Below are 16,643 nucleotides of genomic sequence, written 5' to 3' on the forward strand. Positions count from 1 at the left end.
GCACATCCATCCTCCTGCGCACAACTCTATCCATAGCCCACGCCTCGCAACCATACAACATTTGGTTGATCTAAAAATGAGTGATGAAATTCAACCTACGCAATGTAGTGAAATGAGCATAGAGAAAATAAAAAATGGCCTCTATACAATTATTTCCTAGAAGGAAATAAGCTTCAAGATTCTGTGTGAGAAAGGCTTGGGAGTAGATATCATCCCTAACCTGTTGCCAGAGTCCCATAGTATGAGAATATGTAGTAATGAAAAACCATCTGCTGGTAAATATCAGAATAGCTTTCAAGCATATGAATAAAAAAACATTTGGCAAACTATTTACATCATATCTAAGGCCAAAACTAGAATATGCTTCTCAGCTTTGGTCACCACACCTAGAGAAGAACAAAGAGCTCATACTGAAGGTCCAGAGGAATGCAACAAATATGGTATCAGAGAGGGAATGACTGGAGGGTTTTAATTTACCCACCTTCGAGAAGTGAAGACTGAGAGTTGACCTTATCACAGCCTTTGAGTTTTTAACAGAGCCTGACAAGGTGGAGAGTGAATAGTTCTTTCAGAGGTGCAGAGATGGAGCAAACAGAGAACATAACATGAAATCAAGAAACTTGTAAATAAGAATGCACAAAAATACTTTAATAGCATAAGAGTGGTAGATGAATGGAGCAACAGACAGAGGATATGGTTAATGCATATAGCATACATAAATCTAAGAGGCTATACAACAGTAGAACATGTTCAAGAAAAGGGGCCCTACAAGTGTAAAACTCTCTCCTCATACAGTACAAATAAGCAATTTCAATTAAGTAATCAGTGTCATTCTTGAATTTCAGTGTTGTGAAATATTTTAGAAGCCATCATTACATGAAGGCCCTGAGTGTGTACATACATATATATCCATACATACATAATCTTCAATGGATAGAAGATTAACTCAGGGGAGGAGAAAAATAAAAAGACATGCCAGAAGAGCCTTCTCCAAATGAACCAAGGTGACAAGCGAGTGTCAGAGGGTTTGGTTACGGATCATTACTCTTCTTGGTCTACATAGGCAACTTGCCTGAAAGTATGGACTCCTACCAGAATAGTTTGCAGATAATGCAAAGGTCATGGGAGAAGTGAAAAATGAGAAACATTGCATTAACTTACAAGGGGATCTGAACAAATTCCAAAATTGGTCTGATAAATGGTTGATGAAATTCAATCCCACCAAATTTACCAAAACTGGTCTGATCAATGGTTGATGAAATTCAATCACACCAAATTTAAAGTAATGAGGATGAAAAAAAAAAAAAAAAAAAAGAAAACTCCAATGCGATTATCATGAAGAGGGAAATGACTCTGGATTCTGAATGTAAAAAGGACTTGGGAGTCAACAGAGTCCCACATTGGGAGAATAATTAAGGAGACAAACTGTCTGCTGGCAAATTTTAGAATAGCTTTCAAATGTATGAATTAGGATATATTTAGCAAGTCGTTCATAGCCTACACAAGGCCAAAACTAGAATATGTTCCTCAAGTTTGCTCTTCACACCTAAAGAGACACAAAAAGCTAACAGAGAAGATTCAGAGGGTGGCAACGAAGATAACATCAGAATTATGAGATTTGAGTTACAGAGAAAGGCCAGGAACCTTAAATCTTTCCACCTTATAAGATCTAAGAGTTTGTGTATATCAAATGTCTATCTATCTATATCTCTGTTGCTTGTTCCAACTGGAATTCCCTCAAGGGGTTGGCCACAGCAGTAGTCTCCATAACCAGCACCCTCCAGTGCTGCTTCTTAGCCTTTAGTGCCTCACTTTTCACAGGCCACTGGCAGATGGCAACTCTAGCACAGCACTTGCACAGGCTCCTACCTAATACTCCTACTGTCTTCTAATACCTAATTTATCTACCTAAAGTTCCTGCCTATTACTTCTACCAAATGTTTTTACCTAATGCTCCTGCCTAAATGTTCCTACCTACTACTGCTATCTACTCCTACCATTTTGCCAAAAGGCAGGGCTAGAACACAGAGCTCACTGCAGCAAAATCTAGAGTTATGAAGAATGAGCTGTGTGAGTCAAGTGTTGTCATGTGTTATGAGCAGCAAGGAGGGACTGTCTGTTTGTAGACAGAAAGCCAGTAGTCCACATGTGGGTGAGGCAGAAAAGAAAGACAGCTACCTGGGTTAGAGGAGCACAATTTGACAACCACTGAAGTGCTGGCTCACTATGTAATTGTCACTAACCCTGCCAATACCCACATGGATCGTACTGGTAACATACCTCCCTGGTCGTTGGCTGCCTATCAGCTACTACCTACATCAAATGGTTTATCTCAATTACAGAAAATACTCCTAAGTCCAAAGGAATGTAAAGGGCCTTTAAACATGGGTTACTATGAGAAAAATGGATTTCCTTAGTTACACTTTCTAGGAATGCAATCCTGACATTCACAGGGGATGACCTGGGCCTTATTTTTGTTCCACTTCACTATCAACTTTCCACTTTCAAACAATCTTCTGTTTCTAGGAATGCAATCCTGACATTCACAGGGGATGACCTGGGCCTTAATTTTGTTCCACTTCACTATCAACTTTCCACTTTCAAACACTCTCCTGGAGATCTCTCCGGAGTCTCTCATCAGAACCACATCATCTCCAATCCCACCTACCCTTAACTGAGTGCAGACCTACCCCTCATTCAATCTATCTATCAATATTTCTCATGCCCATTCCCTCGGGGGAACTCCCTTCAAGGGGTGGCCACGACAAAAATGTCCACTCATCCCTGTCCTTACGCACCTCCCTCGCACACACCATTCCATGCATTCTTCCACTATTTCTCTCCCTCCAGTATTCCTCCACCCTATTTCCCCATGTCATAGGTGGTCTTCCACTTACACCAACCCCTTCAATTGTACTATCATACACTCTCCTTGTAAATTCCCAGTCTTGCATTCTTTCCACATGCCCAAATCACCCAAAGTAGTTTCAGTTTTTACAACTTATTCTTTTTTAGATGTAAATAAAGAGAAGGCATCTCAAGTCTTGTCACTGCACTTCAAAAAATATAAAACAAATTTACCCACGATGGAAAAGAGAATCAGGAGAGCTTATTATAACATTAAAATTCACAATACTGAAAATTAACTGTTCATTGAAAGATGTAATCTATTAGATGAGCAACAAGATGGCAAAGAAAAAGAACATTGTTAAAAATGATGTGATGAAGTATCTCTATGGTAAAAGAGTTGTGAATGAATGGAATACGCTAAATGATGAGACTGAGAATGCTAAAAGTATATAGGAGCTTCAAATATTGTATGACAGTCCAGAAATTCTAAATGAGTGTATAACTCCCTCCCCATGCTGAACATGTAGTTTTTTTTTTTTTTTTTTTTGCTGTCTCCTGCATTTGCGAGGTAGCGCAAGGAAACAGACGAAAGAAATGGCCCAACCCACCCCCATACACATGTATATACATACGTCCACACACGCAAATATACATACCAACACAGCCTTCCCATGGTTTACCCCAGACGCTTCACATGCCCTGATTCAATCCACTGACAGCACGTCAACCCCGGTATACCACATTGCTCCAATTCACTCTATTCCTTGCCTGCCTTTCACACTCCTGCATGTTCAGGCCCCGATCACACAAAATCTTTTTCACTCCATCTTTCCACCTCCAATTTGGTCTCCCTCTTCTCCTCGTTCCCTCCACCTCCGACACATATATTCTCTTGGTCAATCTTTCCTCACTCATTCTCTCCATGTGCCCGAACCATTTCAAAACACCCTCTTCTGCTCTCTCAACCACGCTCTTTTTATTTCCACACATCTCTCTTACCCTTACGTTACTTACTCGATCAAACCACCTCACACCACATATTGTCCTCAAACATCTCATTTCCAGCACATCCATCCTCCTGCGCACAACTCTATCTATAGCCCACGCCTCGCAACCATACAACATTGTTGGAACCACTATTCCTTCAAACATACCCATTTTTGCTTTCCGAGATAATGTTCTCGACTTCCACACATTCTTCAAGGCTCCCAGAATTTTCGCCCCCTCCCCCACCCTATGATCCACTTCCGCTTCCATGGTTCCATCCGCTGCCAGATCCACTCCCAGATATCTAAAACACTTCACTTCCTCCAGTTTTTCTCCATTCAAACTCACCTCCCAATTGACTTGACCCTCAACCCTACTGTACCTAATAACCTTGCTCTTATTCACATTTACTCTTAACTTTCTTCTTTCACACACTTTACCAAACTCAGTCACCAGCTTCGGCAGTTTCTCACATGAATCAGCCACCAGCGCTGTATCATCAGCGAACAACAACTGACTCACTTCCCAAGCTCTCTCATCCCCAACAGACTTCATACTTGCCCCTCTTTCCAAAACTCTTGCATTCACCTCCCTAACAACCCCATCCATAAACAACATGTAGTTATTTACAATTATACCTTGAAGCTTCCATTCTGTTCTATCATGATTCCGTTGTATTCTACAGTCACTCTGTATTACTCCCTCCCCATGCTGAGCATGTAGTTATTTACAATAGTATCTGAAAGCTTTCACTCTGTTCTATCATGATTCAGTTGTATTATATTTTCACTTTAACTCACTCTCATGTGAAATACCATCCTCATGAACACCAACCCTTAAAGGACAGATAACAATGGATTACATGGTCTTAGAGATCAAAGGCCAAAAAACAACTTTTATTTCCTCTGTGTGCATATTCAGATGACTTATTATACCATTAGTAACCCAAAAAGATTTCTCCCATCACTAAACAGGTGTGGGAAAAAATCTACTTACCTCGGTATCGTTACATGGCCATGCATACCCAGTGACCCCATCGAATATACAATAGAGCTGGATAAACTAATCAATTGAAATAAACACTTATCTATCATAAGGAGAGGAAAATGAAGAAAAATAAAATTATAAATGTGGAGAAATAAGTGATTTACTGAGTGATCCCAATAGAATTACTTACAGAGTGATCTTATCAGAATTATGAAAAGAGGATGAAGGCCTGTAAGAGAAGTGTCCTTACTGACCTTGCAGTTGTGGAAGAAATTACATAACTGCAATTAATTTCCTCGTTAAGTAATCTTAGGGTTATGGAGGGCTTTGGCAATAAGGTAAAGAGCGAGAATATTTCCAAAGAAAATCCAGCTCCAATGTCCTCCCCACACATGCTAACCACTCAATGTCCTCGTAATCATTGCAAGAAAGGTGTAATATTCTACTTATATCCATGTTAATCACTACCAGTGCTATGTCTGTGTATGAAATCAAAGTATAATTAGGAATCGAGCTCAACAGAAAAAGGGAAACAATCTCCAAAGCTTTCTGTATTATCAGAAGCTGCCAACATATCACTGTTTCAAACCAAGCCAACACAAAAGGTTCTGTGTATTTTCTATTACTTTTCGTTGCTAAGCTATCATTTCACAGATTTTCTGTTTTAAAGCAAGGAATGATAAAAATTCTGCACTATGCCCCACATTCAAGGGTTATACATCCTCAAGTGACAAAAAGCGGATGGACCATCCGAAGAGAAGGGCCTGTGTCAGACCAAAGCTTGGCAAATCTTAAACATCTTACAAAGCCCTGAAAACTTATCACCTTCATTTGAAACCACTCACTCATGCAACCATTCACTCTCACTAAAGTACTACTTCCATCATTAGTGCTATTACAGACTATTACTAGTTTTCAATGCATAACAAAATCCAAAATTTTCTAATGGGCAACAGAAAAACACAAACTACTCATATGGAACCAGACTTTCCTACCTTGCTAACTCTTGAGGTTAAGACAGAGAACTCTAGTTTTGCAAAATTAGTTCCCTTCAAATCTCCCTACAGTTTCTTAAGCAAACAGGATGTTGACAACTGCCTGTGATGTGTACATTCATGCAGCTAAGTGAAACATGAAAGATATAATGAATGCTCAAGCATGGTAGTGGCAAACTTCCAAGCACAGTTAGGTGTTCAGGATAGTAAATCTACCCAAGAAAAAAGGCACACTTGCTCCATGCTAACTTCTATGGTTCAGGGTGGGGACTACTTCAATAAATTATTTCATAAAGAAATTGCATACCTGTATGCACTTGTTCTACCTCATTTAAATGGAAAAGAAGTCAATGTTGACAATGATACATATATCGGTAAAGCAACACTAAACTAAAATTAAGGGAGAGACATAAGATCAAGCTCATAAACTCTTTGACTTTGACTAGTGTTAATCCATGTCTGCTGCAGGAAGAACCTTCACGGGAGCAGGGAAAATATAATATCTGTAAACTTTTATTAAAATCTATTTTCTAAAAATGGGAAACAGGAGTCACGCGGAGGGTGCTCATCCTCCTCGTAGACTCAGATTGGGGTGTCTAAATGTGTGTGGATGTAACTAAGATGTGAAAAAAGGAGAGATAGGTAGTATGTTTGAGGAAAGGAACCTAGATGTTTTGGGTCTGAGTGAAACGAAGCTCAAGGGTAAAGGGGAAGAGTGGTTTGGGAATGTCTTGAGAGTAAAGTCAGGGGTTAGTGAGAGGACAAGAGCAAGGGAAGGAGTAGCACTACTCCTGAAACAGGAGTTGTGGGAGTATGTGATAGAATGTAAGAAAGTAAATTCTAGATTAATATGGGTAAAACTGAAAGTTGATGGAGAGAGATGGGTGATTATTGGTGCATATGCACCTGGGCACGAGAAGAAAGATCATGAGAGGCAAGTGTTTTGGGAGCTGCTGAATGAGTGTGTTAGTGGTTTTGATGCACACAACCGGGTTATAGTGATGGGTGATTTGAATGCAAAGGTGAGTAATGTGGCAGTTGAGGGAATAATTGGTATACATGGGGTGTTCAGTGTTGTAAATGGAAATGAAGAGCTTGTAGATTTATGTGCTGAAAAAGGACTGGTGATTGGGAATACCTGGTTTAAAAAGCGAGATATACATAAGTATACGTATGTAAGTAGGAGAGATGGCCAGAGAGCGTTATTGGATTACGTGTTAATTGACACGCGCGCGAAAGAGAGACTTTTGGATGTTAATGTGCTGAGAGGTGCAACTGGTAGGGATGTCTGATCATTATCTTGTGGAGGTTAAGGTGAAGATTTGTATGGGTTTTCAGAAAAGAAGAATGAATGTTGGGGTGAAGAGTGTGGTGAGAGTAAGTGAGCTTGGGAAGGAGACTTGTGTGAGGAAGTACCAGGAGAGACTGAGTACAGAATGGAAAAAGGTGAGAACAATGGAAGTAAGGGGAGTGGGGGAGGAATGGGATGTATTTAGGGAATCAGTGATGGAGTGCGCAAAAGATGCTAGTGGCATGAGAAGTGTGGGAGGTGGGTTCATTAGAAAGGGTGGTGAGTGGTGGGATGAAGAAGTAAGATTATTAGTGAAAGAGAAGAGAGAGGCATTTGGACGATTTTTGCAGGGAAAAAATGCAACTGAGTGGGAGATGTATAAAAGAAAGAGACAGGAGGTCAAGAGAAAGGTGCAAGAGGTGAAAAAGAGGGCAAATGAGAGTTGGGGTGAAAGAGTATCATTAAATTTTAGGGAGAATAAAAAGATGTTCTGGAAGGAGGTAAATAAAGTGTGTAAGACAAGGGAGCAAATGGAAACTTCAGTGAAGGGCACTAATGGGGAGGTGATAACAAGTAGTGGTGATGTGAGAAGGAGATGGAGTGAGTATTTTGAAGGTTTGTTGAATGTGTTTGATGATAGAGTGGCAGATATAGGGTGTTTTGGTCGAGGTGGTGTGCAAAGTGAGAGGGTTAGGGAAAGTGATTTGGTAAACAGAGAAGAGGTAGTAAAAGCTTTGCGGAAGATGAAAGCCGGCAAGGCAGCAGGTTTGGATGGTAATACAGTGGAATCTATTAAAAAAGGGGGAGACTGTATTGTTGACGGGTTGGTAAGGTTATTTAATGTATGTATGACTCATGGTGAGGTGCCTGAGGATTGGCAGAATGTGTGCATAGTGCCATTGTACAAAGGCAAAGGGGATAAGAGTGAGTGCTCAAATTACAGAGGTATAAGTTTGTTGAGTATTCCTGGTAAATTATAAGGGAGGGTATTGATTGAGAGGGTGAAGGCATGTACAGAGCATCAGATTGGGGAAGAGCAGTGTGGTTTCAGAAGTGGTAGAGGATGTGTGGATCAGGTGTTTGCTTTGAAGAATGTATGTGAGAAATACTTAGAAAAACAAATGGATCTGTATGTAGCATTTATGGATCTGAAGAAGGCATATGAAGGAGTTGATAGAGATGCTCTCTGGAAGGTATTAAGAATATATGGTCTGGGAGGCAAGTTGTTAGAAGCAGTGAAAAGTTTTTATCCAGGATGTAAGGCATGTGTACGTGTAGGAAGAGAGGAAAGTGATTGGTTCTCAGTGAATGTAGGTTTGCGGCAGGGGTGTGTGATGTCTCCATGGTTGTTTAATTTGTTTATGGATGGGGTTGTTAGGGAGGTGAATGCAAGAGTTTTGGAAAGAGGGGCAAGTATGAAGGCTGTTGTGGATGAGAGAGCTTGGGAAGTGAGTCAGTTGTTGTTCGCTGATGATACAGCGCTGGTGGCTGATTCATGTGAGAAACTGCAGAAGCTGGTGACTGAGTTTGGTAAAGTGTGTGAAAGAAGAAAGTTAAGAGTAAATGTGAATAAGAGCAAGGTTATTAGGTACAGTAGGGTTGAGGGTCAAGTCAATTGGGAGGTAAGTTTGAATGGAGAAAAACTGGAGGAAGTAAAGTGTTTTAGATATCTGGGAGTGGATCTGGCAGCGGATGGAACCATGGAAGCGGAAGTGGATCATAGGGTGGGGGAGGGGGCGAAAATCCTGGGAGCCTTGAAGAATGTGTGGAAGTCGAGAACATTATCTCGGAAAGCAAAAATGGGTATGTTTGAAGGAATAGTGGTTCCAACAATGTCGTATGGTTGCGAGGCGTGAGCTATGGATAGAGTTATGCGCAGGAGGGTGGATGTGCTGGAAATGAGATGTTTGAGGACAATGTGTGGTGTGAGGTGGTTTGATCGAGTAAGTAATGTAAGGGTAAGAGAGATGTGTGGAAATAAAAAGAGCGTGGTTGAGAGAGCAGAAGAGGGTGTTTTGAAATGGTTTGGGCACATGGAGAGAATGAGTGAGGAAAGATTGACCAAGAGGATATATGTGTCGGAGGTGGAGGGAACGAGGAGAAGTGGGAGACCAAATTGGAGGTGGAAAGATGGAGTGAAAAAGATTTTGAGTGATCGGGGCCTGAACATGCAGGAGTGTGAAAGGCAGGCAAGGAATAGAGTGAATTGGATCGATGTGGTATACCGGGGTTGACGTGTTGTCAGTGGATTGAATCAGGGCATGTGAAGCGTCTGGGGTAAACCATGGAAAGTTGTTTGGGGCCTGGATGTGGAAAGGGAGCTGTGGTTTCGGGCATTATTGCATGACAGCTAGACGCTGAGTGTGAACGAATGTGGCCTTTGTTGTCTTTTCCTAGCGCTACCTCGCACACATGAGGGGGGAGGGGGATGGTATTCCATATGTGGCGAGGTGGCGATGGGAATGAATAAAGGCAGACAGTGTGAATTGTGTGCATGGGTATATATGTATGTGTCTGTGTGTGTATATATATGTGTACACTGAGATGTATAGGTAGGTATATTTGCGTGTGTGGACGTGTATGTATATACATGTGTATGGGGGTGGGTTGGGCCATTTCTTTCGTCTGTTTCCTTGCGCTACCTTACAAACGCGGGAGACAGCGACAAAGCAAAATAAATAAATAAATAATTTTATTTCATTATTGCCATGTATCATAAACCATTTTTTCCTGGATGAGTGCAAAATTCTCATTACTCTCAAATCAGACATGAAGAGAGATGCAATTAGCCATCAAACTAAAACACATGGCCAGCATAATGGGTTGGTTTCATGACTGATAGTGAAATATGAAAAGTTCCTAAAAATACAAGTGATAATTCTGGTGATAAGTATAAAGAAGACCAGACATAGGTCAGGAGAGGTAAAGAAAATGTTCTTACAATGAGATACTTCAGAGGCTTGGACCAATGTGAGTCACTGCCCACCCTGAAAAATCTTACTTTCATGCAACATTATGTAAAGCTATGACCCTTATATTTCATTTCTATATTTTTTCTCCAAAGTTTACAAAAATTCCATAAATCAACTATGTTCTTATAATGCTTTGCAGAATTCATCACAATGAGAGGGGATTCTTATTATACAATGGTAATAAGAGAAGATGGAAATGAGAAAGATGGTGCATGATTTTTGAGGAAGACAATTATCAGAAAGGGATGTGTGATTACTGAAGACAGCAATGTGAAGGATGGTGTGTGATATTCATGAAAGACAAATATGAGAAGGGTGGAATGTAATTCTTGAGGAAGATGGCAATAAGAAGGATGTCTAGTAATTTTTGAGTTAGACAACTACAAGAATAATCAAACTGGGAAGATATATAAAATCAAAACAGAATGAGGAGCACTTACAACTTCCATGAAAAGGAACATAAAAGCAGTGTAATTTTCCTTAAAAAATGTCTAAATGCTAATCAATTACTTAAACTCAGTGGAAATTACATGCAAAATACATAGAAGGTAGTTCTGGATAAATGTAAGCATCACCTGCACCTCTCTTCCTTACAATAGTATCAAGCAGACTCACCCAGTAAAGTATGGAAGTCCAACCCTCCTGTGTGATGCACTGAAACACAGTCAACATGGCAAAACCAATGTTGTCAAAGGACGTGATACCATAGTTGGGCCCCACCCACAGCTCAAGGCATATAGAGATGGCAGGGTCACAAACAAAAGCACCTACAGGTGCCAAAGTCTCATTGTCTGTGTGACATGGCGTTGGGATCTCTCCTTCCGTCACTATCTCACCTGCAGGTAGAGCAAGTTTTAGTGATATGGTTGAGTAAAGAAACTTAATATTAAACAAATAAATTAGTGCTTGGTGTATAAGTGGAATATAGTAAAAAAAAAAAAAAAAAAAAAAAAAAAAAAAAAAAAAAAAAAGTGAATTTCCATCCCACAATATCCCATATAATCTACAGGTCCACAGAACATCACATGTGAGCAAATGCATAGTTAATGACAGACAGCATAAGAATGCAAGAATGATACATCCTATGATGTAAGGCTATAAGTCATCTAATATATCCATAATACGCTGAAACAATCACATACTTCATGGGTACTAAGTTACATAGTTTTATGAGTACAATTCTGAAAGTGTTATAGTAGAGATGGTGTGTGAAGTGAGAGGGTCAGGGAGAATGATTTGGTAAACAGAGAGGAAAGTGAAACAGAGAGGAGAGTGAAACAGAGAGGAGAGTGAAAGCTTTGCGGAAGATGAAAGCCGGCAAGGTGGCGGGTTTGGATGGTACTACAGTGGAATTTATTAAAGAAAGGGGGTGACTGTGTTGCTGACTGTTTACGAGGATATTCAATGTATGTATAGCTCATGGTGAAGTGCCTAAGGATTGGTGGAATGCATGCATAGTGCCACTGTACTAAGGCAAAGGGGATAAAGGTGAGTGTTCAAATTACAGATGTATAAGTTTGTTGAGTATTCCTGGGAAAATATATGGGAGGCTATTGATTGAGAGGGTGAAGGCATGTACAGAGCATCAGATTGGGGAAGAGCAGTGTGGTTTCAGCATGGTAGAGGATGTGTGGATCAGGTGTTTGCTTTGAAGAATGCATATGAGAAATACTTAGAAAAACAAATGGATTTGTATATAGCATTTATGGATCTGGAGAAGGCATATGACAGAGATGAAAGAGATGCTCTATGGAAGGTATTAAGAATATATGGTGTGGGAGGCAAGTTGCTGGAAGCAGGGAAAAGTTTTTATCGAGGATGTAAGGCATGTGTACAAGTGGGAAGAAAGGAATGTGACTGGTTCTCAGAGAATGTCAGTTTGCGGCAGAGAAGCATGATGTCTCCATGGTTGTTTAATTTGTTTATGGATGGGGTTGTTAAGGAGGTGAATGCAAGAGTTTTGGAGTGAGGGGCAAGTGTACAGTGAGCTGTGGATGAGAGGGTTTGGGAAGCGAGTCAGTTGTTGTTCGCTGATGATACAGCGCTAGTGGCTGATTCGGGTGAGAAATTGCAGAAGCTGGTGACTAAATTTGGTAAAGTGAGTGAAAGAAGAGAGCCAAGAGTAAATGTGAATAAGAGCAAGGTTATTAGGTACAGTAGGGTTGAGGGACAAGTCAACTGGAAGGTAGGTTTGAATGGAGAAAAACTGAAGGAAGTGAAGTGTTTTCGATATCTGGGAGTGGATCTGGCAGCAGATGGAACCATGGAAGCGGAAGTGAATCATAGGATGGGAGAGGGGGCGAAGGTTCTGGGAGTGTTGAAAAATGTGTGGAAAGCAAAAATGGGTATGTTTGAAGGAATAGTGGTTCCAACAATGTTATATGGTTGCAAGGTGTGGGCTATAGATAGGGTTGTGCAGAGGAGAGTGGATGTGTTGAAAATGAGATGTTTGAGAACCATATGTGGTGTGAGGTGGTTTGATCAAGTAAGTAATGAAAGGGTAAGAGAGAGGAGAGGTTATAAAAAGAGTGTGGTTGAGAGAGCAGAAGAGGGTGTATTGAAATGGTTTGGTCACATGGAGAGAATTAGTGAGGAAAGATTGACAAAGAGGATATATGTGTCAGAGGTGGAGGGAACGAGGAGAAGTGGGAGACCAAATTGGACGTGGAAGGATGGAGTGAAAAAGATTTTGAGCAATCAGGGCCCGAACATAGAGGAGGGTGAAAGGTGTGCAAGGAATAGAGTGAATTGGAACAATGTGGTATACAGGGGTCGACGTGCTGTCAATGGATTGAACCAGGGCATGTGAAGTGTCTGGAGTAAACCATGGAAAGTTTTGTGAGGCCTGGATGTGGAAAGGGAGCTGTGGTTTCTGTGCATCATTACATGACAGCTAGAGACTGAGTGTGAATGAATGTGGCCTTTGTTGTCTTTTCCTAGCGCTATCTCGCACACGTGCGGGGAAGGGGGGTGTCATTTCATGTGTGGCGGGGTTGCGACGGGAATGAATAAAGGCAGACAGTATGAATTATGTACATGTGTATATATGTATATGTATGTGTATGTATATACATGTATACATTGAAATATATAGGTATGTATATGTGCGTGTGTGGACGTGTATGTACATACATGTGTATGTGGGTAGGTTGGGCCATTCTTTTGTCTGTTTCCTTGCGCTACCTCGCTAATGCGAGAGACAGCGACAAAGTATAATAAATTTAATAAATAGATAAATAGATATGTGTGTGTGTGTGTGTGTGTGTGTGTGTGTATGAGTATGAAGAAGGGAAATTGATTGGTTCCCAGTGAATGTCAGGGGTGTGTGATGTCTCCATGGCTGTTTAATTTGTTTATGGATGGGGTTGTTAGGGAGGTGAATGCAAGTGTTTTAGAGAGAGGGGCAAGTGTGCAATCTGTTGTTTCGATGAGAGGGCTTGGGAAGTGAGTCAGTAGTTGTTCGCTGATGATACAGCGCTGGTGGCTGATTCGGGTGAGAAACTGCAGAAGTTGGTGACAGAATTTGGTAAAGTGTGTATTATTATCATATTTTGTCACAGTCTCCTGCATTAGCGGGGTAGTGCAAGGAAAGACGAAAGAATGGCCCAACCCGCCTACATGCACACTGTATATACATAAACAGACATACACATACATACACATGTACATATCCATACTTGCTGCCTTTATCCATTCCAGTTGCCACCCCGCTACACATGATATAGCATTCCCCCCCTTTCCCCCATGAGGCAGCACTAGGAAAAGACAAAAGGCCACATTCGTTCACACTCAGTCTCTAGCTGTCATGTATAATGCACCGAAACCACAGCTCCCTTTCCACATCCAGGCCCCATAAAAAACTTTTCATGGTTTACCCAAGACGTTTCACATACCCTGGTTCGATCCATTGACAGCACGTCAACCCCAATATACCACATCGTTCCAATTCACTCTATTTCTTGCACGCCTTTCACCCTCCTGTATGTTCAGGGCCCAATCGCTCAAAATCTATTTCGCTCTATCCTTCCATCTCCATTTTGGACTCCCGCTTCTCCTTCCCTCCACCTCTGTCACATATATCCACTTTGTCAACCTTTCTTCACTCATTCTCTCCATACGTCTAAACCATTTCAATACACCCTTTCTCCTCTCTCAACCACAATCTTTTTAGTACCAGTTATCTCTCTTACCCTTTCATTACTTACTCAGTCAAATCACCTCACACCACATATTGTCCTCAAACATTTCATTTCCAACACATCCACCCTCCTTTGTACAACCCTATCTATAACCCATGCCTTGCAACCATATAATATTGTTGGAACTACTATTCCTTCAACCATACCCATTTTTGCTCTCCGAGATAATGCTATCTCTTTCCATGCTTCTTTGCTCCCAAAACCTTCACACACACACACACACACACACACCCCCCGTGACTCACATAAATTTCCATGGAACCATTTGCTGATAAGTCCACTCCTAGATATCTATAACACTTCACCTCAGTTTTTCTCCATTCAATCTCACATCCTATTTAACTTGTCCCTCAAACCTGCTGAACCTAATAACCTTGCATTTGTTCACATTTACTCTAAATTTTCTTCTTTCACACACTATTCAAAACTCACATAAATTTCCATGGAACCATTTGCTGATAAGTCCACTCCTAGATATCTATAACACTTCACCTCAGTTTTTCTCCATTCAATCTCACATCCTATTTAACTTGTCCCTCAAACCTGCTGAACCTAATAACCTTGCATTTGTTCACATTTACTCTAAATTTTCTTCTTTCACACACTATTCAAAACTACATAAGAATTACAAATGAGATGACCATGGTTAGGGTATTCAGTTACCCATATTGTCTCAGGTATCATAAAAAAGCATTAAGGAGGTCCTTTCACAAAGTATGAGCCCCATTATTCATTGTAAGGAACAGTAAAAGTTGCTGCTAATGAAAGTATTAGCAAAGAAATAAATAATCTTGGTGGTAATTTTTTCATTATTTGATCAGAGCACCTCACACCACATGTGTCCTAAAGCATTTCATTTCCAACACATCTATCCTCCTCTGCAAAACCATATCCAAAGCCAATGCCTCACGATGGGAATGGATGAAGGCAGCAAGTATGAATATGTACATGTGTATATATGTATACGTCTGAGTATGTATATGTATGTAAATGAGCATGTATGGGCATTTATGTATATAAATATATATGTGTGTGTATGTGGGTGTTTGGGCCATTCCTTGCGCAACCTTGCTGACGCAAGAAACAGCGATCAAGTATAACACGCCATTTCCCCCATTAGCAAGTTAGCGTTAAGAATAGAGGACTGAGCATTAGAGGTAATATCCTCACTTGGCCCCCTTCTCTGTTCCTTCTGTTCCCTCCCCTTTTAGCTGTCTTCTACAATACGCAGGGAATACGTGGGAAGAATTCTTTCTCCCCTATCCCCAGGGATAATTTTTTTTTTTTCTTTTTTGCTTTGTCGCTGTCTCCCGCATTTGCGAGGTAGCGCAAGGAAACAGGTGAAAGAAATGGCCCAAACCACCCCCATACACATGTATATACATACACGTCCACACACTCAAATATACATACCTATACATCTCAATGTACACATACATATACACACACAGACATATATACATATATACACATGTACATAATTCATACTGTCTGCCTTTATTTATTCCCATCGCCACCTCGCCACACATGGAATAACATCCCCCTCCCCCTCATGTGTGCGAGGTAGCGCTAGGAAAAGACAACAAAGGCCCTATTTGTTCACACTCAGTCTCTAGCTGTCAAGTAATAATGCACCAAAACCACAGCTCCCTTTCCACATCCAGGCCCTACACAACTTTCCATGGTTTACCCCAGACGCTTTACATGCCCTGATTCAATCCATTGACAGCACATCGACCCCGGTATACCACATCGATCTAATTCACTCTATTCCTTGCCCGCCTTTCACCCTCCTGCATGTTCAGGCCCCGATCACTCAAAATCTTTTTCACTCCATCTTTCCACCTCCAATTTGGTCTCCCACTTCTCCTCGTTCCCTCTACCTCCGACACATATATCCTCTTGGTCAATCTTTCCTCACTCATTCTCTCCATGTGCCCAAACCATTTCAAAACACCCTCTTCTGCTCTCTCAACCACGCTCTTTTTATTTCCACACATCTCTCTTACCCTTACATTACTTACTCGATCAAACCACCTCACACCACATATTGTCCTCAAACATCTCATTTCCAGCACATCCACCCTCCTGTGCACAACTCTATCCATAGCCCACGCCTCGCAACCATACAACATTGTTGAAACCACTATTCCTTCAAACATACCCATTTTTGCTTTCCGAGATAATGTTCTCGACTTCCACACACTCTTCAAGGCTCACAGAATTTTCGCCCCCTCCCCCACCCTATGATTCACTTTCACTTCCATGGTTCCATCCGCTGCCAAATCCACTCCCAGATATCTAAAACACTTTACTTCCTCCAGTTTTTCTCCATTCAAACTTACCTCCCAATTGACTTGAC

The 16,643-nt window shown here is 41.0% G+C and overlaps 1 protein-coding gene across 4 annotated transcripts in view; it reads right to left on the bottom strand.

The window, feature by feature from the left end:
• Positions 1–16,643, bottom strand: part of cac (calcium voltage-gated channel subunit cacophony) — a 1,845,957-nt gene that overhangs the window by 1,442,038 nt on the left and 387,276 nt on the right. For all 4 annotated transcript variants that reach the window (XM_071696567.1, XM_071696568.1, XM_071696569.1 and 1 more), the window contains one exon: positions 10,698–10,918. In XM_071696567.1, coding sequence (XP_071552668.1) covers positions 10,698–10,918 — 221 coding nt within the window. The remainder of the gene's footprint in view (positions 1–10,697; positions 10,919–16,643) is intronic.

The sequence above is a fragment of the Panulirus ornatus genome, chromosome 59 (genome assembly GCF_036320965.1).
Source record: "Panulirus ornatus isolate Po-2019 chromosome 59, ASM3632096v1, whole genome shotgun sequence".
Classification (NCBI taxonomy): Eukaryota; Metazoa; Arthropoda; class Malacostraca; order Decapoda; family Palinuridae; genus Panulirus; species Panulirus ornatus.